Source organism: Phocoena phocoena, chromosome 3, assembly GCF_963924675.1.
Source record: "Phocoena phocoena chromosome 3, mPhoPho1.1, whole genome shotgun sequence".
Taxonomy (NCBI): Eukaryota; Metazoa; Chordata; class Mammalia; order Artiodactyla; family Phocoenidae; genus Phocoena; species Phocoena phocoena.
Window position 1 is genome coordinate 166,103,824 of NC_089221.1, and position 26,412 is coordinate 166,130,235.

Consider the following 26,412-nt stretch of genomic DNA (forward strand, 5'->3'; position numbering starts at 1 on the left):
CCTTCTAGATCACACATGTTATCATCACTGTGTTTACTGACAACTAGATTAAGTCTGAAGAGTCAAGGTCAAGAACCAGAGCTTTGGAGCCCAGGTGCTTCTTCCTTGATGGTGACCTTGGCAAGTGACTTCCCCCTCTCTGGACCTGTTTCCCCACCCCCAGGATGGCTGGGGGGCCTGAGCCACGGTAAAGGAATGCAGCTCCCACTCTGAGCACTTCCTACATGCTCAGTTTCCAGATAACAACTGCTGCTATGGTTACTTGTTGTTATTATCAATTGGGGGTGGGGGGGATATGGGCCCCAGTGACACTCAGACCAGGAAGAGAACCTAGACAGGCCACCTCCCCAAGAAGACACGGACACACTCTATGTTATAATTAAAAAAAAAAAAATCCTTCAATATCTCCCATCCCCTCCCTCCCTCCCTCCCCCAAGCGGGGTCATCCCAGTGTGATTCCCACAGAGGCCAGGGCTTCAGTGACCCAGGAGGGACAGAGGGTGGGGTCCCCATACATGGTGCCCATAAAGGCCCTCACGAAGTCGGGGAAGCGCTTCTCCACAATGCTGGCGCGTACAGCGCTCATCAGCCGCAGCTGCAGTGGGGGGGGGGTCAGCAATCAGCCACCAGCATAGGGGAGACCCCCATCCCCCTTGCCTCACCCCTCCCAACTACAGGCCCACCTGATAGGCGATGTTGTGGACAGTGAGGTGGTGCAGGGCCGCGGTGTTGTCGCTATGGAGCAGTGTGTGCAGGAAGGCCCGGCTGTGCCTGGGGACAGAAGGAGGGGGCTTAGCAGTGCCGGGTCCTTCCCCCCTCCCTGCCCTCCCCCTGCCCCCAGGCTCCGTCCTCCCCTACTTCTGGCAGGTGGGACAGGCACACTCTGGGTCTATGGGGCGGAAGTCTTTCTCATACTGTTTCTTCTTCAGCTGCAGGTTCCCCGTGGGCACCAGGGCAGAGCCAAAGCGCTGGGGGTGGACAGAGGGAGGGGAAGGTGAGTCAACCAGGTCTTCCCCCCCACCTTGGCCCCCGCAATCCCTCTCCAGTCTTTCCCCTGCCAAGGGCCTCACCGCTGTCCGTGTGGGGAAGACGCAGTCAAACATGTCGCATCCGAGAGCCACGCAGACCACCAGATCAGTGGCATAGCTGGGGGTGGGGCCATGGGGGAGGGGAGCAGAGAACCTCAAGCCCTGGTCACATACCCAGGGCCCCCCTCCCCAAGACTGGTACCCTCAGAACCACCCCCAGCAGAGGGCCATGTCCTCCTCAGTTCCCTCCCAAGCAGGGCTGTGTCCTTCCCCCTCCCCGACCCCCAGAGGCAGGGTTTCCCAGGAATCCCCTCCCCGCAGGCAGGGCTATCTCCCCTCTCCTCCACATACCCGACCCCCATCAGGTATCGGGGCTTGTCCTTAGGCAGCCTTGAGGTGCTCAGCGCCACCATCCTCCAGAACTGGCCCTTGCTCTCACCCCCGCTCAGGCCCCCGATGGCGAAGCCTGGCACGTCTCTCTTGGTCATCTCTGGGGGTGCAGAGGCAAGGTCAGCGGTGATCAGAAAAAAGGAGATAGGCCGCAGTCTCCTCCTCTTCTTCCTCCTCACCCTCAGGGCAGACCCTGCCCAGACCTCCACAGGCCATCAGGAAAAGAGAATGTGACAGAGACAGAGAGAGAGAGAGAGAGAGAGAGAGAGAGAGAGAGAGAGCGTATGTGTGTGGTGTGTGTGTGTCTGGGGGCTGCTGGTGATCTCAGCTACCGTTTATAGAATGCCTGCTGCATGTCAGGGCTTCTTCTTCAATCCTCAGGAGAGAGGCCCAGGGCCCACACTCCCTTAGCTGAAACCTAAGATGAAGACAGATGTGTTTCAAATTTTTCCAGATTTTAGAACAGTGAACATCCTACTTGCTGAAGAACAGCCTGTCATCAAACGCTGTAACATTTTGACAGCAAAATGTGTAAAGACTCCTAACAAACTGGGGTCAGTAAGTCTGGTCTTGCCACCAAATGAATTGCAAATTCTTGCGTGTTTTGGATATTAGAAGTGGGCAGGGGAATTCCCGGGCGGTCCAGTGGTTAGGGATCTGCACTTCCACTGCAGGGGGTGCAGGTTCGATTCCTGGTCAGGGAGCTAAGATCCCTCATGCCTCGCAGTAAGACCAGAAAAAGAAAAAAAAGAAGTGGGCAATTAGGCTCCAGAACTGCAGGGCAGGGGCTGCAGATCTGCACTGTGGTTGAGGTATGCCGAGCTTAAACCACTGGCCCCAGGCCACATATGCCGGAGGCTGGATTCGAACCCAGGTCTAGCCTCAAAACCAAGACTTATCTCTGGCCCCAGCTGCCCAGTTCAACTAGGGGGGAGGCCACAGCATTGACAAAGCAGGCCTGGTCTGGGGCTGGGTTTTGAAGCCGGAGTAAGCAGCAGAACCAACTGGGGATGAGTTGTTCAAATGCAGCTTCCCAGGTCCGCCCTGGCCCCAGATTCTGACCCAGTCATAGGGAGAGCCTGGGGGGTTCTGGTGCAGGTGAGACTCAGAGCACTGAGAAGCACCACCGGGACAGTGCTTGTCAAACTGCAGGTGGCCGAGAAATGAATTTGATTTGATGGGATGAGATCAGGGTTGTTGCTGTTGTTTTTTTTTTAATGAGAACAGAAGATATTGTATCAAAGATTATCTCGTGTATAATGGTAAATGCTTCAGGAAGCCTTGGTTTCCACTCTCATATATGTGCATGCATCTGGAGCCATGACACGAAATGTACTTCTGACTGTGGGTCTCCATTAAAAAGACTTACTGGACCAGGGGTGGGGGTGGAGACTGGGGGTGGTGGGCAGTTTGAGGACAAAAGGAATTACAACAGGACAGTCTTCACAACAGCATACACTGATGCCAGGTGCAGGCGGGACACCTTGAACAAATGTTCCCATTTATTCCTCACTTCGATCCCATGACATTGGGAGTATGTTCCCATTTTACAGAGGAAGAAAGTGAGGCTCAGAGAGGCCAAACCACTAGCTTAAGGATGCACAGCCGTGAGGCAACAGATCAGGGGGTTGGATCCAGCTGCGTGGACTCCAGAACCCAGAGTCTTGTCCGTGACACGTCACTGACTTTGAGCCCCCAACTCTGCCTCCACTTTGTCTCCATGACCACGGTCTTGGTTCAGGCCTCACTGTCACCCTCCCCCTGGGCAACTACTCCAGCTTCCTCTATGGGCCTTACGCTTCCTATCTCACTGGGATTTTTCTCCCACTCTCCCACTCAACAGCCTTCCATGGCTCCTCAGCACTTCGGTGTGCTGTCCCAGGGCCTCCACCGTCAGCACAATGCCTCCGGCCCAACCCCTTGCTCCTGACTGACTGCATGTCTCACTCCCCAGGGATGGAGCAGCTCCATGTATCTGTTAATGCTGTAGGTTCCAGAGCCCAAGGTCTGGGTTCAAATCCCAGCTCTGCAACATGCACGCTGTGTGGCTGGGCGTAAGTAACTTAACAGCTCTGTGCCTCAGTTTCCCCTCCTATAACCTTGGGAACCTGGTAGTTCCCACCTTACAGGATCTTTATGAAACCTCAATGGGTCACTCCATGACCAGCGTCTGGCATAGTGCCTGGTGAACACCCGAAAATTGATAGCTATTGGAATTTTTATTCTCCAAACACACTCTGCTCCATGCTGCCTGAGGGCCTTTGCTTCAGCTGTTCCTTCCACCTAGAGTGCTCTTTTGTTAATTAATAAGCACTCTTGGACTTCCCTGGTGGCGGAGTGGTTAAGAATCTGTCTGCCAATGCAGGAGACACGGGTTCGATCCCTGGTCCAGGAAGATCCCACATGCCGCGGAGTAACTAAGCCCATGTGCCACAACTACTGAGCCTGCACTCTAAAGCCCACAAGTCATAACTACTGAACCCACGCGCCCCAACTACTGAGCCCACATGCTGCAACTACTGAAGCCTGTGCGCCTAGAGCCTGTACTCTGAAACAAGAGAAGCCACCGCAATGAGAAGCGCATGCACTGCAACAAAAAGTAGCCCTTGCACGCCACAACTAGAGAAAAGCCTGCATGCAGCAATGAAGACCCAATGCAACCAAATAAATAAATAAATAAAAATTTAAAAAGAGAGAAAAAATAATAAATAAAAATAGGGGTTGCAATATTAACATCAGAAAAAAATAAAACTCAAAGCAACCCACATCAGGGGCTTCCCTGGTGGCGCAGTGGTTGAGAGTCCGCCTGCCGATGCAGGGGACACGGGTTCGTGCCCCGGTCCGGGAAGATCCCACATGCCACGGAGCAGCTGGGCCCGTGAGCCATGGCTGCTGAGCCTGTGCATCCGGAGCCTGGGCTCCGCAACGGGAGAGGCCACAACAGTGAGAGGCCCGCGTACCACAAAAAAACAAAAACAAAGCAACCCACATCAAATAGGAAACTATTTAAAAAAAAAACACACATAATAATCACTCTTGGGAACTCCCTGGCGGTCCAGTGGTTAGGACTCCACACTTTCACTGCCGAGGGCCTGGGTTCAATCCCTGGTTGGGGAACTAAGATCCCACAAGCCGCAGCGCAGCCAAAAACAAAAACAAAAACACCGCCAACTCTCTCAGCATCATCGCATGCCAGGCCCACGTGGGGCTCTCTGCAATGGAAAAGCCCTGGTCCTGTTGGCACATGGCTTTACCTTCGAGGCAGGTGGCCCGGAGATCCGCATCCAGCCCACCCTGGATGATGGCGAAGAGGTTCTGTTTGTCCGGCCGCTGATGGGCTGCAATGCACCGGTCCAGCCAGCGGATTGATCTGAAAGAGGACCCTGGTTGTAAGCCATAAGGACTTGGTAAGGGGTAGGGTGACAAGGCTGCAGGACCAGGATCCTCTCCCTCTCCCCCTCCCTCTCCCAACACACACACACACACACACACACACACACACACACCTGTACATGGCCTCTTCCACACGTGGCCCTGTCACAGTGCTGCTGACCACATCATCCAGCTGCATGATGATGTCTGAGCCTGGAGAGTGAGATAGGAACACAGTCACTGGGAAAGCCCCCACACCGAGGACAAGCTGGACCCCAGGTCCCTCTCCAGGTCTTGCTGACTCCCATTTAACCCCCAATCTGCTTATACAGCAACCAGAGGAAACTTTTCAAAATGCACATCTGATCTTGCCACCCCCCAGCTAAAACCCTGCCCTGGCACTACTGTAGAATAAAATCCCACCTCGGGGATTCCCTGGTGGTCCAGTGGTTAGGACTCGACGCTTTCACTGCCGAGGGCCCGGGTTCAATCCCTGGTCGGAGAACTGAAAGCTCACAACCTGTGTGGTGCAGCCAAAAAAAAAAAAATCCCACCTCTGCAGATTTACCCTTCAAGAACCAAATGACGTGTGTAGCAAGTGATTCTTCACAGTGTGTCAGGTAATAGCAAGATGGGAGTCCAAGTGTCACAGGGGTCTAGTTAAGTAAACCATGGTCCAGGCCTTAATGGAAGGTTCTTTCCCACAATTCCAAAATCCAGAAACTTCTCAAAATCATAGGATTCTTCTTATGCTTATGGCATCCTCATTTGGCAGCAAAACCTGAGACAGTTGTCATCTTTTTTTTTTTTTTTTTTTTTTCCGGTACGCGGGCCTCTCACCGCTGTGGCCTCTCCCACTGCGGAGCACAGGCTCCGGACGCGCAGGCCCAGCGGCCATGGCCCACGGGCCCAGCTACTGCGCGGCACGCGGGATCCTCCTGGACCGGGGCACGAACCCACGTCCCCTGCACCGGCGGGCGGACTCTCAACCACTGCGCCACCAGGGAAGCCCAACAGTTGTCATCTTTTTAAAAACCTAATTTACTGTGAAGGTTCATAAGTGTTCATGCAATAAATGTGAAGTGTAAGGACTTCCCTGGCAGTCCAGTAGTTAAGACTCTGCACTTCCACTGCAGGGGGTATGGGTTTGATCCCTGGTCAGGGAACTAAGATCCGGCATGCCGCACAGTGCAGCCAAAAAAAAGAAAAAACAAATGGTTAAGATGGTAAATTTTATATTATGTGTATTTTAACACAAGTTTTTTTAATTGAAAAAAAAGAAGTGGGCTTCCCTGGTGGCGCAGTGGTTGAGAGTCCGCCTGCCGATGCAGGGGACACAGGTTCGTTCCCCGGTCTGGGAGGATCCCACATGCCACGGAGCGGCTGGGCCCATGAGCCGTGGCCGCTGAGCCTGCGCGTCTGGAGTCTGTGCTCCGCAGCGGGAGAGGCCACGAGAGTGAGAGGCCCGCATACCGAAAAAAACAAAAAAAAGTGAAGCGTAATACCACAGGGTACTGCCCCAGACCCAGTCGAGGTACTGTGTAATAAATGGTATGTACCCTTTATTATCTTTCTAAAATGTGAGAATTCTGAATTCTGACACCTATCTGGCCACAAGAATTTCAGATTAGAGACTGTGGACTTATAGGTTAGAAATCGCAAGGAAATATTGCCAAGATGTATCATTATAGGAAAAAAGCACAGTGTACCACGCTAGCCAAAGATGGGGCGATTTGAGAAGCAATAAGGATTTTAACTGCAATTGATTGAAATGTATCAAATACATTTAAACCCATGAGTGCATGGTGATCCTAAAAAACTAAACATTAGTTTATCATTGCTAGAAGATGCTACGTAATCAACCCATAAAAACTAGTAAATGAGGGAAAAGAATGAATCCCACTCTTCCTGTGTGAACTAAACTGCTTGGTTTCCCAGGAGTAGGTGAGAAATGTTTCTCTTTACAGAAGTAATCTGGCTAATAAATGAAGAAAGGATGACAGAATTGGAACATCACCGGTTTGCAATTCCTAATAATGGTTCCTGGGGAGGAGCATGACAGCTCACTGGGAGAGACAGGCAGACATCAGATGCCCCCTGATGGACAGACACACTGTGAAGACTTCTTGCCAAAAGGAAGAAGGACTTGAATCTGGCTCTAACCTCTAGATCCAAGTACCAACCTACAGGAAATCTAGAGGGTGGAGGAAAACTATTACACGACACCCAGGGGATGCAACCAGCAAAATTCAGACCCGGTGAAACACTATAGGGCAAAGGAACCAGTTTCTTCAAGAAGCAAATTGCTGGGACTTCCCTGGTGGTCCAGTGGTTAAGAATCTGCCTTCCAATTCAGGGGACGTGGGTTCGATCCCTGGTCAGGGAACTAAGATCCCACATGCCACGGGGCAACTAAGCCCATGCACCACAACTACTGAGCCCACGCACCACAACTAGAGAGCCTGTGTACTGCAACTACTGAACCCACACGCTCTGGAACCCGTGTACCACAACTATAGAGAAGCCCGTGCGCCTCAACGAAAGATCCTGCGCGCCACAACTAAGACCTGAGACAGCCACAATAAATAAATAAATAAATCTTTTTTAAAAAAAGAAGCAGCAAATTGCTGGGGCATCCCCTGGCAGTCCAATCATTAAGACTCTGGGCTTCCACTGCAGGGGGCATGGATTCCATCCCTGGTTGGGGAACTAAGATCCCACAAGCTGCTTGGCTCGGCCAAAAAAAAAAAAAAAAAAAAAATTTAATGAAAAAAAAAAGAAGCAAATTGCTAAAAAAAAAAAATGGAATTGGAAGGCAAAACTATATGATATGTAATATATATAATATATTAAAAAAGACAAGAGATCTTTCAAACAACTGCAGTATCTGCACATTAGTTGGATCCTGAAGTAAACACACTGTAAGAAGAACTGACATTCGTGAAATGACTGGCACGTTGGACACTGGCCAGATATTTGATGATGTTAATGAATTATTGTCAATTGTTTGTAGGTGAGATGATGGTATTGTGATTATGTTAAAAAAAAAAAAAGAAACTATGGGTCTTCCCTCGTGGTGCAGTGGTTAAGAATCCACCTGCCAATGCAGGGGACCCGGGTTCGAGCCCTGGTCAAAGAAGATCGCACATGCCGTGGAGCGACTAAGCCCGTGCACCGCAACTACTGAGCCTGCGCTCCAGCCCGTGAGCCACAACTACTAAAGCCCGTGAGCCACAACTACTGAAGCCTGCGTGCCTAGAGCCCGTGCTCCGCAACAAGAGAAGCCACTGCAATGAGAAGCCCGTGCACCGCAACGAAGAGTAGCCCACGCTCACCGCAACTAGAGAAAGCCGTGCACAGCAACAAAAACCCAACACAGCCAAAAATAATAAATAAATTTTTTTTAAAAAACTATGTTTTGGAGATAAAATACTTAGAGGTGAAGTGGTAGGACGTCTGAGATTCGGTTTGATATAATACAGATGATCTATGGAGACTAAGATGCTAGAGAAAGAAAACCAATGCAAAACTAGCTAAAAATTTAAAAATAAACAAGATACATAAGATTGCAACTATCAAAAACTAAAATAAAATCAATGAAGCATATCTATTAACTAGTATGTTATTTGGCTATAAAAAGGAATAAAGTACTGATGCATACTACAACATAGCTGAACCTGAAAAACATTATGTTAAGTAAAAGAAGCCATTCACAAAGACCTCCTATTGCATGATTTCATTTACATAAAATGTCTAGAATACACAAATCTATAGAGACAGAAAGTAGATTACATAGGACTGGAGGAGGGAGGAATAGGGAGTGATTGATAATGGATACAAGATTTCTTTTTGGGGTGATAAAAGTGTTCTGAAATTAGATTGTGGTGACGGTTGTACAACTCTGTGAATACACTGAAAACCACTGAACTGTACATTTTATATTTATTTATTTTTGATCTTCTTTTTTTCAAAATTTTTTTTTAATCTTTGGCCGCACTGTGCAGCATGTGGGATCTTAGTTCCCTGACCAGGGATCACACCTGTGCCCACTGCATTGGTAGCATGGAGTCTTAACCACTGGACTTCCAGGGAAGTCCCAACCTGTACATTTTAAATGGGTGAATTGTCTGTATATCATATCTCAATAAAGCTATTTTAAAAAAAACAACAAAGAAGTCAACAAAACAGAAAACCAACAAATGAAGAAAATGAATAAGCCAGAAGTTGGTTTTTGGAAAAGATCAACAAACTCGAAATCAATAAACCCCTAACAGACATCAAGAAAGAAGAGATCACAAGGTTTTAACATCAGGAATGAAAAAGGAGACATCACTACAGGTACTATAACATTAAGAGGTTAATAAGAGAACATTAATGATCAACTTTATGCCAAGAAAGTTGAAATAAAGTTCAAGGAATGGCCAAATTCCTTGAAAAATCCAACTTATCAAATCTGACCCAAAATGAAACACAAAATCTGAATAGCCAAATCAAAATGTCAAGTAAATCGAATTCATCATTAAAAACCTTACCACAACAAAACTCCAGGCCCAGGGGGATTTACTGGACAATTCTATGATACATAACACCAATCTTAGGCAAATTCCAACAGAAAATAACATGGTAGAAGCAAAGTGGGCTGGGATACTAATGAAACATAATGGCTGTGACCTGGTGATTGTTGAAGCTGGGTGACAGGTCAATGGGGTTGTGTCTATTTTGGTATATACTTGAAACTTTCCAAAATTAATAAAAATGCAAGGTACAGAAGAATGTGCCATAAATAGCATGCTCTCATCATGGAAAAAATAAGAATAGATTTGAACCTGCTTGTATTTACATAAACTCTGGAAGAATACATAAGAGACTAGAAACAGTGGTGACTTGTGAAAGAGATGGATAGAATATAGGCATGGGAAGACCACTGTTTCCTGCACACATCTTTATATAGAAATATATACAAAATGTTTTCTTGTTCAAGTTTTTTCTTTAAAGGACAGACCAAAACTCACAAGGTCCTGTAGGACCTGTCCCCAACACCTCCCTGTCCTCACCCTACACACACACACACACACACACACACACACACAAACACACACACACAAACTCCCCCTACCCCACTCAGCTCAAGCCATGCCAGTCTTGGTCCTGCTTCAGGTCCTTTGCACTGGCTGCTTCCTCTTTCCAGAACATACTTCCCCCCCTTTGGACATCTAGTTTATTCCTCCTCATCCATATAGGTTTTAGGCCTAGGGCAACATTCCCTGAGCCTACAGACTGAATCATGCCAAGAGTCCCATGTACTTGGCCTTCACAGTCAGGGTCCCAACCTTATATCTATTTGTGCCTTTAAAACAAATTTTTTTTTTTTTTTTTGGCTGCACCATGTGGCTTGCAGGATCTTAGTTCCCTGACCAGGGATTGAACCTGTGCCCCTGCAGTGGAAGCACAGAGTCCTAACCACTGGACCACCAGGGAATTCCCTAATAACTTATTTTAATAATAATATATAATTATTCAAAATGTTAAATGCACCCCCAATTTAAAAAAATACAACAGGATATTTGGTGAAAAGTCTCTTGCCCACCAAGGGAAGGATTACAAAGGGGCACAAGTAACCCTTTAGGGGTGATGGACATGTTCACTATCTTGATTATGGTGAAGGTTTCATGGGTGTATACATGTGTCAAAACGTACCAGAGGGTACACTTTAAATATGTGCGGTTTATTGCATGTAAATTATATCCCAATTTTTTAAAAAGGAAAAGAATTTAAATGCTCCCTGTCTACCAAGCTCTTCAGTTCCCTTCCCTCCGAGAATCTTATTTTTCTTATTTTTCTTTCCTGAGATACCGTAAGCAAATCATGTGTTTGGGATTTGGGGGTTTTTTTTCAATACAAATGGAAATATACAATGCACTCTACCTGCACTGTTTTTTGGGGTTTTTTTTTTTCTCTTTTTTCTGCCTTTCTAATTAAGATGTTTTCACCAATGCCTGTCTCCCTTTTGGACTGTAAGTTCCACGGATGGTATGGCACCAGCACCCAGGCCCATTGCTATAAGCAGAAGCCACAGAATCTGTACATAGAGGGGTCTAAAAGCACCAGTCTGTTTGGAAGATGGGAAGTTTTGAACCTGTTTCCATAGCACTTTATGAGATTGAGAAATGTTAATTGTCCTTATCAAGGAATAGGGGATATTGATGGAGATGGGAGGGGTCTAAAGCCTCCCCGATACCTCCTTTGTTGCCCCCATTATTTCAACATATCTTTGCCCAGCTGATTTACTATTTAAGAGAAACAGTAACAAGAAAGATAATACGAAAAGCTACTATTACATGTCAGGCATTGTGATAAGAGATTTACTGACATTACATCGTTATTTTTGTGAACTATCCCCTCAGCTGAGGCTCAGGGAGGGGAGTGACTTGCCCAAAGCCGAGCAGCACGAAAAGAGCAGGCCCGCCTCACCTCCACCTCCGAAAGGCAGAGGAAAGGGCGGCTCCCCGGTACCCGCTCACCCAGCGCGTTCTGGATCTCCACGGATCTCTCGGGGCTCAGAAGGGTCTCGTCACCATCGTAAGGGGAGCGGAAGCGGACGCCCTCCTCCGTCACTTCGGACAGGGACACCAGGGACACCATCTGGAAGCCGCCGCTGTCCTGAGGGAAACCCCACCGCAGGGCTGACAAGAACGGGACTGGGAAAATCCACGCCCAAGGAGGTCTCTCGGATCCCGGCGCTGACCCCGCCTTACCGTCAGCAGGTTGTGCGGCCAATTCATAAAGCCGTGGAGACCGCGGGCTTTCTGGATCAGCTCGGGGCCCTGGGGTGGGGGAAGAAGGGTCAGGCTAGGGGTGAGGGCAACCCTTGGGGCTCATATTGGGGCGACAGGGTTGGCCAACTTCCATCCTCGCTGGCCTCTCACGCCCAGCACAAGGCCTGAGCCATCCGGGACTCTCGATATGCATTTTGTCGATAGAGTTTGGGAGGCGTGCCCGGGTCTAGGGAATCTCCTGGGCTCCCCCACGCTTCGCCGCCGCCCAGCCCGGGGCACAGCCCACCCACCGGCCTCAGACCCAAATGGTAGGTGTTGCCCAGGCAGATGCGGCAGCCCAGCGCGTCCAGTTGCTCGGCCGTGATGCCCTTCATGGTGGCCTGCGTGCCCACTGGCATGAACACTGGAGTAGCCACCGGCCCATGTGGCAGCCGCAGCTCCCCTGCCCGGGCCCTAGAGCGGCTACACTCGGCCACCAATCTCATGATGCGCGGAGCCGACTCCAGGGATGTCGGGCTGACAACTGCCGCCATCTTGCCTGCCGGAACCACGTGGTCCGTTGAACACCCTGGGCGGCGCCATGTTGGCTGAAGTCACGTGGCGCGCGACGCGGGCCGAAGCTTTGGGAGAGCGTCAGATGAACCATGGAAACGGACGTCTGCGCGCTTGTCTCTGCGCTGCGCCCTTGTCTCTGCGCTGCGCCCAGTTAGTTCCCACAGGCAGCACACTGCTGCGAAGTATTAAAATTGTCTTGGTTTGGAGGCCCATTCCTGCCAATTCCTCGAAGTAAAAGCCTCTCTAGCTATAATTTTATGTTCCATCAAATGGGGCGAATAATAGTATCTAGACATAGGGAAGTTGCGAATACTGAATGACAGGATGGATGTATATAGATTTTTACACAGTGCCTGACGTAATCTTTTGTCAATTTTTTTTTTGGTCGCCCCTCTTAGCTTGCGGGGTCCTAGTTCCCCGACCAGGGATACAACCTGGGTCCTAACCCACTAATAATAATAATAACAGTATAGATATATATTAATACTTTAATAATCTTATGGTTGGAAATGGAGCTGATATCTGACCTGGCCAGCAGAGGGCGCGTTTGCCCCAGAAGCCTTCCTTTCGGGACCACCCGCCGAAAGCCCCGTTGATCTCAGCCAGAGCCTGACCTAGAAGCCTTGGGCTAATGCTACCAGTTTCTCAGTGTGGTGGAGTCCTTGCTGTGTCCACGTCTGGAAAGCGCCCACCAATGAAGCCCACCTCAGGACCTTTCAACTTGTTATTGCCATCGTCAGCAACACTCATCTGATATTCCCACAACTGGCTCATGTTTTCACCGTCAGTTGCTCCTGACTCCCCCAATCTTAAAAACCCTCCACCACCGATGACTGTATATCACATATCCTGTAATTGATATGATGCTTTTAAAAACCTCTATACAGGACTTCCCTGGTGGTGCAGTGGTTAAGAATCTGCCTGCCAATGCAGGGGACACAGGTTCGAGCACTGGTCTGGGAAAATCCCACATACCACGGAGTAAGTAAGTCCGTGCACCACAACTACTGAGCCTTCACTCTGGAGCCCGCGAGCCACAACTACTGAAGCCGCGCGCCTAGAGCCTTGTGCTCTGCAATAAGAGAAGCCACCGCAATGAGAAGCCCTTGTACCACAACGAAGAGTAGGCCCCGCTCGTTGTAACTAGAGAAAGCTGCAGCGTGTATCAATAAAGAGGCAAAGCAGCCAAAAATAAATGAATAAGATAAACTAATTTTTTTTTTTAGAAAACCCTCTATACATTGACAATACCCAAATTTTTATTCTCAGCATAGTCTTCTCTCCTGAGCTCCCATCTCCTCTTGAGAGATGCCTCCTTGACACCCCCAGTGGGCATCTGTAGACATCCAAACTCCACATGTCTAAAGCAGAATTCATGATTGTCCTCCCAAGCTTGCCTACCTACCACCGTCTTCCCCTTCCCAGTAGTACCAGCTCATGCCCTCCACCTCTGGGACTGAACTTAAAAAAGGCCTAAAGGTTTGGAGGGATTAGTGTCACTACTGGCGAGGCTGTGATTTGGAGGGGGCCAAAAAAAAACAAAGAAAAGAAAAGAAAGTCCAATCATATAATATTTACTTTCTCATTTATTATATACATTTTATTTCCATTCCTGAAATAAATCCAGCTTGGTCATGGTATTCTTTTTTTTTTTTTTGCGGTACGCGGGCCTCTCACTGTTGTGGCCTCTCCCATTGCGGAGCACAGGCTCCGGACGCGCAGGCTCAGCGCCCATGGTCACAGGCCCAGCCGCTCCGCGGCATGTGGGATCTTCCCGGACCGGGGCACAAACCCGTGTCCCCTGCAACGGCAGGCGGACTCTCAACCACTGCGCCACCAGGGAAGCCCGTGTATATCTTTTTATTTGATATTAAAATAACTACTCCAGGGACTTCCCTGGTGGCTCAGTGTTTAAAGAATCCACCTGCCAATGCAGGGGACATGGGTTCGAGCCCTGGTCCGGGAAGATCCCACATGCCACAGAGCAACTAAGCCCGTGTGCTGCAACTACTGAGCCTGTGCTCTAGAGCTAGCGAGCCACAACTACTGAAGCCCACGCACCTAGAGTCCGTGGTCTGCAACAAGAGAAGTCACCGCAATGAGAAGCCCCCGCACCGCAACGAAGAGTAGCCCCCCGCTCCCCGCAACTAGAGAAAGCCCGCACACAGCAATGAAGACCCAACGCAGCCAAAAAGAAATACGTTAAATAAATTAAAAAAAAAAATACTACTCCAGGGGACTTCCCTGGTGGTCCTGTGGTTAAGAATCCGCCTTCCGGTGCAGGAGATGAGGGTTCGATCCCTGGTCAGGGAACTAAGAACCCACATGCCGCGGGGCAACTAAGCCCGCGCGCCGCAATTACTGAGCCCACACACTCTGGAGCCAGTGCTCCACAACTAGAGAGAAGCCCACTCACCGCAACGAAGAGCCCGTGAGACACAACGAGAGATCACACGTGCCGCAATTAAGACCCTATGCAGCCAATAAATAGATAAATATTTTAATATTTTTATAAATAATAAAAGAAAATAAAATAACCTCTCCAATTACTTCCATGTTATGATAACCCTTAAATATTTTTGTATATCCCACTATTTAAAATTGTCTGTCTCGTTTGTGTATATTTAGAAAACAACAAAAAGCTGGATTTTTGTACTTTTCCACCGTTCCAACGATCTTTGCCTTTTATTGACAAGTTTAGTCGATTTACATTTATAATGGTTACCAATATACATTTATAATGGATCTGATACCATCTTTTTACAGGCTTTCTATTCTTGTAGCTTCTGTGGGTTCTTATATTTGTTTTTTCTTTCCCATCTCTCTTGTCTTCTTTTGAATCAATCAAAAGATTTTTCTCAATTCATTTCCCCTCTTATTTTATGAAACTTCTGAGCACTTTATATTTTTGTGGTAGATGCTCTAGCAATTTTAAGTGGCATACTTAACAAATTATAGATTTTTACCTTTACCATGGTCCCAATCAACTTAAGGTTTCTAGACAGTTGAACTCAGAACTCAGAAGGCTTGTCTGTCCAGTGTTTGATATCTTGATCGGGGTTATTTTCCTCACAAATTTGGCATTATTGTTGTTCTTGTTGTTTTATGCAATCAATGCTTATAAATATAATCACATATATAGCAATATCTTTGCTTATAACTTCTACTCACAGATCTCAGATCAATTTCTATTTGTCAGAAGTACCTCTTTGACACTCTTTTCAATAATAAGAACCCTGTGTTGATAAACTTTCTAAATTTGTGTTTACCTAAAAGAAAGTTATTTTGCCCTGGTGCTTGAAAAATTGTTTCACCGAATATAGAATTCTAGGTTGACAATTATTTTCTCTTAGCACATTGAACTTATTCCACTTGTGGCTTCTATTATCACTTAAGAAATAGTAAGTGATATTGTAATGTAAATGTAAATGCTATTTCTTGAGATCTGTTTTTGTCTTTCTGGTTTCCTTTTAAAATTATTCCTTTATCTTTGCCAGTTTGCAATTTCACATGATGTATCTAATAATTTTAATTTATCCTGTTTGGGATTCCCTGGACTTCTTGGATCTGAGGATTGTGGTCTTTCCATAATTTTGGCAAATTCTCAGTTATTCTCTCTTTGAAGAGCTGCACTTGTCTGTAACTAAGCCTCAACACAGGTAGCTGTGAGTAGAATGCTGCCCCTCCTGAGAAGTTAGCCCTCCGACTGGGGAGCAACCCCTTGCTACTGGTTACTCCGGTCTGGACTGGAGTTTCCATCTCGCTGAACTGGTATAAAGGAGGGAGGGAGGAGATAACAAATACCAGCTCCCTGTTCTAACCAAATTTACTCATAGATTTTTTTCAATAGTTGTTTCCTCATTTACTGTATGCCCTTGAGACTATTTCCAGAGACTTTAAATGATTGTTTTTTAATACTTTTCACCAGTTTTACTAAGAAGTGGATCTGTGAAGCTCCTCAAGCTAGCATGCAGGAGATCGATTACTTTTTAAATATTTTTTGATGTTTTTATTTCCCATTCAAAAAATTAAATATACTCGCAGTATATACATATATCAAATCATTATGTTGTACACCTAAACTACTACAGTGTTGTATTATATGTCAATTATATCTCAATAAAAGGGGGGGAAGAAATCTTTTAGAAAATATGAAAAAAGTTTAAAATGGTAAAATTTATATTTTACATATTTTACCACAGTATATGGTAAATATATATGTAAATAAAACGTGTGCCCTAACAAAAAAACTGTATGAAATACAAAGAAATTTTTGAAAACTCAGGAATTTAATAAACTTGACTTATGATTCCATTTTAATTAAATAGATTTAAGTTTTTAAAATAGATAATACATGCTTTAAAAATACACATAAGGGCTTCCCTGGTGGCGCAGTGGTTGAGAGTCCGCCTGCCGATGCAGGGGACGTGGGTTCGTGCCCCGGTCTGGGAAGATCCCACATGCCGCGGAGCGGCTGGGCCCGTGAACCATGGCCGCTGAGCCTGCGCGTCCGGAGCCTGTGCTCCGCAATGGGAGAGGCCACAACAGCGAGAGGCCCGCATACCGCAAAAAAAAAAAAAAAAAAAAAAAAAAATACACATAAAATGTATACTGTGAATTATCTTTCCCATGCCTGTCCCATGTAAATAGTTCTCATCTCTTAATTTTTTTTAACCTCTTAATATTAAGTGATGTTTAGTATTCATTCATTTTTCTTTTTCTTCTTCTTTTTTTTTTTTTTTGCTGCGTTGGGTCTTCGTTGCTTCGCACCAGTTTTCTCTAGTTGCGGCGAATGGGGGGCTACTCTTCGTTTCGGTGCCCAGGCTTCTCATTTCGGTGGCTTCCCATTTCGGTGACACGGGCTCTACGCACGGGGGGCTTCAGTAGTACGGCGCACGGGCTCGATTGCTCCGCGGCATGTGGGATCTTCCCCGACCCGGGCTCGAACCCCTGTCCCCTGCATTGGCAGGCAGATTCTTAACCACTGCGGCACCAGGGAAGTCCTTAGTATTCACTCTTGTCTATACTTACATATTTTTCAGCATATAAAAGAAAATATGTACTTTATTGTTGCAGTTGTTTTGTTTAGGGTGGATTCATCTCAATATACTAATGGTGGGTTTTTTTTTTTAATCTTCTGGAATCTTTCATAGACTAACAGAGTGTTTGAACTGTCATTTTCCACTAGTCATGGACCACTGACTCATGGAATTGTTTAAAATTTTCAAAACCCTTACAACTTACTCTAGTATAAGTTTCATAATAGTTTTTTTTTTAACTCAATAGCAAAAAGGAGGTATGGGAGAAATTGCCGTCTGTCCCACAGCTATTCCACTAATAAAATCATATTATACCACATCTAGTCCCTGTGACTTGTTTAATGTTCCTTACAAGTATGTTTGTAAAATTCAATTGTGTTGTATGTAGTTGTGATCCATTCATTTCTTTTTTATGTATTGGTATAAATATACCACAATGTACTTATAATTTCTCCAGTCAATGGACTTGTGAACTCTTCAGTTTTTGTTCTTAAAGATTTATTTATTTATTTGTTTGTTTGTTTATTTATTTATTTATTTATTTTTGGCTGTGTCCTGTCTTAGTTGCAGCATGCAGGATCTTCGTTGAGGCATGCAGGATCTTTCGTTGTAGCACGCAGGCTCTTCGTTGTGGTGCACAGGCTCCCGAGTGCATGGGCTCTGTAGTTTGCAGCACTCGGGCTCTCTAGTTGAGGCATGCGAGCTCAGTAGTTGTGGCACAGTCTTAGTTGCCCCACGGCATGTGGGGTCTTAGTTCCCTGACAAGGGATCGAAGCGTCCCCTGCGTTGTAAGGCAGATTCTTTACCACTGCACCACCAGGGAAGTCCCCAGCTTTTGTTTTGTGTGTTTGGTTTTGCTATTATAAACAGTGCTGCTCTGAGCATTTGTGTGTGCATCTCATTGTACGCTTCTGCAAGAATCCTAGGAATAGAACTGCAGGACCCTAGATCAGGTGGATATTCAACTTGAAAAGGCAGGACCAACTTTTTTCAAGGTGATCACACCAATTGACATCCACAACAGCAGTGTAGATAAGCTTCCTCATCAGGTTTTCACCAACTATATTTATAGAACTGTTCAATTTTGCCGATCGGGTGCCTGAGAAATGGCATCTCCTTTGGCTTTAATGTGCATTCCATGATTTTATGCTGCTGAGGTTGAACACTTTTTCAGATGTTTGAGCCATTTACTGACATCTTTCATTACTCAGATGATTTGGCAGCAGAATTCAACACAGCAGAGCTGAACACTCCTTTTTAAAATATATATGTACTGGGACTTCCCTCGTGGTGCTGTGGCTAAGACTCCGTGCTCCCAGTGCAGGGGGCCCGGGTTCGATCCCTGGTCAGGGAACTAGATCCCACATGCATGCCGCAACTGAGAGTTCGAATGGTGCAATTAAAGATCCTGTAACTAAGAACTAAGATGCCGTAACTAAGACCTGGCACAGCCTAAATAAACAAATTTTAAAATAAAATAAAATATGTGTGTGTGTGTATATATATATATATATATATATATATATAAAATCTTCATATGGAACAAAAATACAAAATATTGGTCTTTGGAGGTTGTAACTACAAGAGTGTTCAATGAACGGCACTTTTGTATTTTCTGCACTTTTCTGTATTTGTAATATTTCACATTTCTGAATGTATAAAAAATTCAGAAAGTACAAAAGGTGAACAAACTCATCCCCCCCACACTCACTTTCCAACTCAGCCTTTCCTAATAACGTGTTTTATCAGATTCTTGTGTCCTTCTAGTGTTTTTTCATGCAAACAGAAGCAAATATTAAGTTAAATACTTACTTTTATCCCTTTATACACAAAAGGAGGCTTGCTAGTTACCGTGGGGGCATGCACTTCCCTTCTTGTGTACACCTTGGAGGCCATCCCATGTCAGTACATAGTCTCCTAGTTCTTTTTCTTTTCTAATTAATTAATTTATTTAAAAAAATTTGGCCACACTGCATGGCTTGTGGGATCTTAATTCCCCAACCAGGGATTGAACTCAGGCCCTTGGAGTGAAAGTGAGGCATCCCAACCACTGGACCACCAGGAAATTCCCATCCTTGTTCTTTTTCAAAGGTTGTCTAGTATTCCAAAGTATGGGTAGACCATCTCTCACTTATGGGGTTCTCCTGTTGATTCTCACTTGTGTTGTGAGTAATCTTTTGCTTCTACAAACAAGGCTGCAGTGAATGATCTTGTATTTAAGTCATTTCACAGGGCAGCAAGTATTTCTTTAGGAAGATTTTCCAGCAGCTAGATGACTAGGTCAAAGAGAATAATAAATCCTATTCAGTGCCCTGTATAGGGTTTGTGGCATTTGCACCTTCACCAGCAAGCAGTATATGGAAGTGCCTGTTTCTGCACAGCCTCTCCAACGCGGTTTCACCTGCCCCCTTAACAGGAGAACTCTGGTAACTCTGTGTTATTATTATTAATTTTTTTTAAAGCATGCATTTTTTCCCCTTTTTAAAAAAATTTATTTAATTTAACTTAGTTTTGGCTTCATTGGGTCTTCGTTGCTGTGCATGGGCTTTCTCTAGTTGTGGCGAGCGGGAGCTACTCTTCGTTGCGGTGCGCGGCTTTCTCATTGTGGTGGCTTCTCTTGTTGCAGAGCATGAGCTCTAGGCGTGCGGGTTTCAGTAGTTGTGGCGCGCAGGCTCAGTAGTTGTGGTTCGTACGGGCTCTAGAGCGCAGGCTCAGTAGTTGTGGCGCACGGACCCAGCCGCTCCGCGGCGTGTGGGATCTTCCCGGACCAGGGCACGAACCCGTGTCCCCTGCATCGGCAGGCGGACTCTCAACCACTGCGCCACCAGGGAAGCCCAATCCCACCTTCTTGAAACATTCTTCCTATAGCTTTTCTAGCCTCATTCTCCTGATTTTCCAATATTTCTTTTCGTTCTCCCAAAAAATTATGATGATTAAGAGCCAACGCTGCCAACACTAATGGAGCAGGTGCCAGTGTGTGTCGGGTGTCTGGTAAGCCATACGCTGTCATTGCCTTATTGGACCCTCACAGGACAATGAGGTGGGTACTATTATCATCTCCACTTTATGAATAAAGTAATTGAGGCAGAGATATTTACTAACTCACTCCTGGTCACAGGAGTAGTAATCCAGGAACAGGAATTGAAATCTCATCCTGTCTGAGCCCTGTGAAGCCGCCCTCTTATACAGCTTCTTTTCCTGAAGAAGGCAGTATTAGGGATTGCAGCACAGAGCAGGGGCGAAAGGGTTACAGCCAGAGGAAGTGGAAGAGGGGCTTCAGGCTCTGCCACTCAGAAGCCAGGTGACTTTAGTCAGGCGATGGCCACTCTGTGAGTCTCAGTGTCTTCATCTTTAAATTGGGGCAGAGGGTCATTATGAAGGTACACAGTAAATGCCAACATATACACATGAATACACATTATGGAGCATCCACTCTGTGTCAGGCACTGTTCTCACAGCTGGCAACACAGCAGTGAAAAAACAGACAAAAATCCATTCCCTGGAGGGGTGAACAAGAAAAAATTGTAAAACACGTCATGTCTCGGGTGGTAATGAGTGTTGGGAATAAAGAGGGCAGGAAAGGAGAGGAGTTGGGAGGTGACTATTTTTTTTTTTTTTTTTTTTTTTTTGCGGTACGCGGGCCTCTCACTGTTGTGGCCTCTCCCGTTGCGGAGCACAGGCTCCGGACGTGCAGGCTCAGCGGCCATGGCTCACAGGCTCAACCGCTCCATGGCATGTGGGATTTTCCCAGACCGGTGCATGAACCCGTGTCCCATGCATCGGCTGGCGGACTCTCAACCACTGCGCCACCAGGGAAGCCCGGGAGGTGACTATTTTAAGTAGCGTGGTCAGGACCAGACTCACTGAGAAGGTGAGATTTGAGGTAAGGCCTGAAGGAGATAAGGGAGGGGCCAAATGAGATCCGAGAGAGCATTTCAGGCAGTGGGAACAGTGAGAGCGAAGGCTCTGTGAGGTGGGAATGTATCTGGATCGTTTGCAGTGCAGCAGGGAGAGCAATGTGGCTGGAGGGAGTGAGGGAAGGAGCGGAAGGTTGAGTGTGGCAAGGTCACAGCGTGAGATCCTGAAAGGCCTCTGGTTTGCGGTGGGGACTTTGGCGTTCCTCTGAGCTAGATAGAAGCATGGAGTGAAGGGAGCCTTTTCTATCACCAGAGGTAAAGTCGGGGTTGGAGGTGGCGTGCAGTGGCACCTGCTTTACCGTTTCGGCGCCGCTCAGCAGGGAGGGCTGTGGGGGGGCCACAAGACCGCCCGTTGAGGCAGCTCTAGGAGCGCGGCTTCAGCACTCTGGACAGAGCCGCGCACGTCGCCCGGAGACCAGGGAGGCAGCCGCCCTCGGGGCGGAGCCTGCGGAAGCGGCCTATTAAAAGCGGCGCGCTTTGCGCAAGGGCCCATCCCATAGGAGCGGGGCCATGGGTGAAGCTTGAGAAATTGTCCAATTAGAAGCGCTGGCTCGATGACACAGCGTACGATATCAAGGGGCGGAGCCTGTGAAAAGCACCCATTTGGAGCGGGGCCTGTTGACTGGCCCTGTTGAAGCGTCGGTGCGCCAAGAGGCGGTCCTAGGGGCAAGGAGGACGTCGCCTTTGAAAGGGTGATGTTTGCACAAGCGGGTCCTCGGGTGATTTCTGCGCCCCTCAAGTAGAAGCCCGCGTACCTTTCCAGGTGCGTGACCGGGGTTGGTACCCTCAGTAGATTCTCCAACCTCCCCTTCCTCGGGGTCCCCGCAACTGCGCAGTGTACCCCCCCGCCACCAAAAACCAGACGTAGGGGATTGCCCTTTAAGGAGTGGGTACTAAGGTCCTGGGACCCAGAAGGGAAGGAGTTTCTGGGCGTGGAGTGGAAAATCCAGAACCTCTGGATGAGAGTTGGGGGGTTTGAATACCTCTGATGTTGAAATAGCGGTCCCAGAAGCCTGGATGGTATTTTCTCTGGTTTATCCAGCTGGGGGTGGGAGCTGTCTTGTGAGATAGTCTCGGCCCCCACAGACCTGGTGCCAGGATGCCAGCATTTTGGGAAACACTGGGAAGACCACAGGCCCAGGACTTGCGACCTGTGCGGAATGACCTCTGTGGCCACTCCTTAAACATTCCTGCTTGTTTTCCCACAGCACAGCAGACAGCTGGTGAGTCTGGACCCCTCTCCTTCCTGTGTCCTGGGGCAAGGCAATGCAACTCTCTTGGTCCCAGTCAGCTGTCTGGGATATTCAGTATTATCCCCTCTTGGGTCTGGAAGTTGATCCCTCACCAAGTCCAGTGGACTTTTGCCACATAAATCACTCTGCACCTCAGCTCAGATGTTCCAGAACTCAAGCCTCTTTCCTGGTCTCTCAGTCTCCATTTTCACCTCTCCCACACACATGTTCTTCGCCCAATAGCCAAAGGGACTGTTCCTGAGCATCACTCAGCCTGGGTTCTTCCCAGCTCAGAATCTTTCCATGGCTCCCCACTGTCCTCAGGATAAAGGTTAGAAGACCTCTGACTGCCTGTCAAGGCCCAGCACTGGGTGGCTCCAGGATTACCTCAAACCACACTTTTTCCTTTTTGCAACCAAAACGCCTCACTCATCTGACTTTAGCTCCTTGAAGTCCATTCCCACCTCTCAGGAGAATTGTTTGAGACGTCTGCTCCCTTGGCATGGCATACCCTTGGCTCACCGCCCCCCCCCGCCCCCCCCCCAACACTGTCTTGAGACACAGAAAATCTTTCCTGACATTCCCTGCTCTAGCTGGGACAGGGCCCTCTTGGTGCCTGGAAGGTCCATGAGGGCAGGGGCCAGGTTCACTGCCACATTCCCAGCCTGCAGTACAGGACTGATACGTAAGCAATACCCAATAAATACATGTTGCGTGAATGAAACAAATGAGCACATGAAGTTTCCATTTATTCCGGGATGGGTTAGAATGAGCCTCTCAGCCAAAAACACGTGCTGCACTGTTGCCCAAAATTGTGTCCAGAGGTCTTGGAACAGGCCTGCAGAGGGAAGGAAGAGCCGGCGTGGTGCTCACACCTGGACATGGACTTCTGAGGCTGGACAGCCCAGCTGCAGAGAGGTCCAGGCCTGGGTCCTTAGGGGCAGGGCCAGCCCTGTTGGTTACACAAGAATGGTTGATGATCAGAGGTCCCTGCCAGGGTAGTCGGGCAGCTGGGTGGTGACTTCAGGTCAGGCTGGACCCCAGGGACAACCAGGGCCCCAGTGACTGCTAAATCTAGAGGCGCAAATCCTGGATTTGCCTCCCCCATTCCTGCTCAGAAGCCCCCTTTCATCCTAGATCTCTAAATCCCCAATACTTCTCCCTGGGATCAGTTCAAATTCCTGGCAAGGCCCTGCCCCTCCCTGGGACATCATCTCATCCCGCCATGAGGTGTCAGTCGTGTGCTTTCTCCCTTCCTACCTTCCCTCCAAAGACACCCTCCAGGGTGGTGCCCAGTTCCAGGTCACTGACCCCCAGGGCCTATCCACCAAGCACCCTGTCCCGATCAACTTGCTGAGGCTGTGGGCCATCGACCCTTCTGCTGATACTCCTGGTGCTCTCTACTGGTGACTCCAGGACGCATGACACCATCCTCCAGCAACATGTGGGCCAAGACATCTCTTCATAAGCCAGCTGTTGCCCACCATGGCCCTGGCTGAGGAGGAGCTGGAGAAGCAGCTCTGCTAGGACCTCCTCCAGGCTGGCCTCCTGGACTTGGAGGGCAATAGGCCTGGGGGGAGGCCTCAGTCAACTCTGAAGGAGTGACGCACCAGCAGCAAGGCCGCCTTCATGCTCAAGGTGTCAGCCACATCTTCCTGAACCCAGCTTCCTGGGGTGGTCCTGAGGGCTGGGATACTGTTGTTGGCCAGCTGCATCACCACCAGTGAGGTCCCTGAGCACAGTCAGGGTGCCAAGGATCTGGGCTCACGAGCTGTCTCCTCAGGACAGTTACCTGTGCTGCAAAGATGCTGCTGGCTCTGTGGCGTCCAGACCTGACTACGGTAACCCTGTCTGTGTCCGACAAACTCCCAGGGCTGTGCCTGCATCCATGAAGATGAAACCTTCACCCAGCCTTGTACTGGGCCGAATACTGTCCCCCAAAACGGTATTTCCAAGTCCTAACAGCTGGTATCTGTGAACGTGACCTTACTTGGAAAGGTCTTTTTAGATGTTTTTAAGGATCTTGGGATGAACTCATCCTAGACTAGGGTGGGCCCCAAATCCAATGACTGGTGCCCTTATGTAAGGGAGGAGATTTAAGATGCAGAGACTCACAGGAAAATGTCATGTGAAGACAGAGGCAGAGATTGGTGTAATGCTGTCACAAGCCAAGGGACGGCTGGAGCCACCAGAAGCTGCAAGAGGCAAGGGGAAATCCTGCTTGCTTCCCAGTTAACGCCCTCTTTTTGGCAATAAACTTGTCCTGACCATGGCAAAGACTCACATAGGCATCTGATCAAAGATAAGCCACCCGGGGTCTAGCCCTTCTCCGCAACAGATGAACATGGCAGCAAGTCTCGACTCCCTGAGGACTTGTCACCATAGGTACATATTTTTCCACTGCCTTCCCTAACCTTGAGATTCATTCCCTTGCGGTGAGTCTGCATTCAGAAATGTGAATGGTGGTGGCGGCTGCTGCTTGGGAAACCAATGGTGAAACCTGTGTTGAAAAAGCAGGTCCATAGTTGAAGGCATTTGGCAGGCGTTGCAAGAGTGTTCCTCGCCATGGACTTCTCAGTGACACAGCTTCCGTCCACACCTTTATCCTATCTTCTGAAACACAAGGTCCAAGTGATCTTGTGTGGGTCTCTTTTTTTCCATCCCCTGGACCTGTCTGGAAGAGGAGTCGAGGCTGGAAGCCATCCCTCAGGTCTGTCTCTGGTCTCCAAATGCAAATGCTTGAGGGATCCCAGGGCCCTTCAGGCCAACACAAATGTTTGCACTCTGGGACCCGCTCCCAGGGCTGGACCATTTGGCATCCCAGGCCTCCTCTGCTCTGGCAGTAAGCAAAATTCTTCCAATGTTTCCTCTTTTAGTGGAGAACGCCTTTCTCTCACCTCCCCAAGAAGGCAAATCTTCATCCTTTGAAGGCACACTGGACTTTCTGCCTCAGCTGGGTGATTCTGAGTCAAGAATGGTTCGCACTTCTCCCAGAGGCCATGGTTAACTAAGCACGGGAGGCCAAGGGGCCACAATCTTTTTTTTTCTTGTGTGTGCCTCTCACTGTCGTGGCCTCTCCCGTTGCGGAGCACAGGCTCCGGACGCGCAGGCTCAGCGGCCATGGCTCACGGGCCCAGCCGCTCCGTGGCATGTGGGATCTTCGCGGACCGGGGCACGAACCTGCGTCCCCTGCATCGGCAGACGGACTCTCAACCACTGCGCCACCAGGGAAGCCCGAAGGGGCCACAATCTTGAACAGTACTTGGTCTGAGAGAGTGGAGAGGCAGCAAGACTAGGTGGGTTCCTGTAGAGATGCAGTCCCAGGCGTCACTGAGGGGCTCGTTCCAGACAGGCGGGTAAAGCAATCCGGGCGCGACCCCCACTCTCTCCCGGACACAGGGCCAGAGTTGAAAAGGGCTGCTCTGGGGAGGGTTCCTCCACCTGCGCCCTGCTGACATTCAAGTGTAGAATGGTCAGCAGCATCCCTGGCCTCTACCCCACTAGGTGACAGATGTCTCCCAACAACTGCAAAATTACCCAGAATCGTGAAGCACGCCAACAGTGCACTCTGTGGAACACACTCGAGGTGGGGCGACACCAGGGGAAAGGCCGTGGCTGCTGCAGACACAAAGCGCCATCCTGGCATGGATGGTTCTGTGGCTGGGTTCCCTAGATCTTGGCACCTTTCAGCCAGATTCAACTGGGCTTTTTTAAGGTTACACGTACCCAACCTACAAGGATGTTTTACTCCATGGTGACTTGAAATTGCACTTAAAACCATATGAGAATTCATGGAGAAAACAAAGCATGCCCGACTGTGTGAGCAAAACCCCTACAGCAGTGTGGGTCTCCGGAAGCCACTCTGCAGCCCAACGGGAGAGCTGGGACTGTGGTGCCGCTGGGACACCGGTTCTACAAGCTGCCAGGAAACTGGGTTGCTGGCCTTGGCCGTTCTCTGGTGACCAGGGACTGCCCTGCCCCCCACACCCTGCCTTCCTGTGCTGGGAACAGCGTGGAGGAACCTGCCCATCTTGCTGCTGGTGGCCCAGACACCCAGGCCTACGACAGGCACAGAGTTTTGTTTTTCTTTATTCGTCTACATT

General features: G+C 48.4%; 1 protein-coding gene across 1 annotated transcript; it reads right to left on the reverse strand.

The window, feature by feature from the left end:
- Positions 1-373: 373 nt before the first annotated feature.
- On the reverse strand, positions 374-12,114 carry QTRT1 (queuine tRNA-ribosyltransferase catalytic subunit 1). The gene is made up of 10 exons (XM_065874721.1): positions 11,857-12,114; positions 11,546-11,614; positions 11,312-11,450; positions 4,925-5,003; positions 4,673-4,788; positions 1,380-1,518; positions 1,071-1,146; positions 859-968; positions 684-771; positions 374-595 (listed from the first exon to the last, which is right to left on the reverse strand). The coding sequence occupies exons 1-10, from the start codon at positions 12,097-12,099 to the stop codon at positions 443-445; spliced, it is 1,212 nt and encodes a 403-aa protein (XP_065730793.1). The 5' UTR covers positions 12,100-12,114; the 3' UTR covers positions 374-442.
- Positions 12,115-26,412: the final 14,298 nt, after the last annotated feature.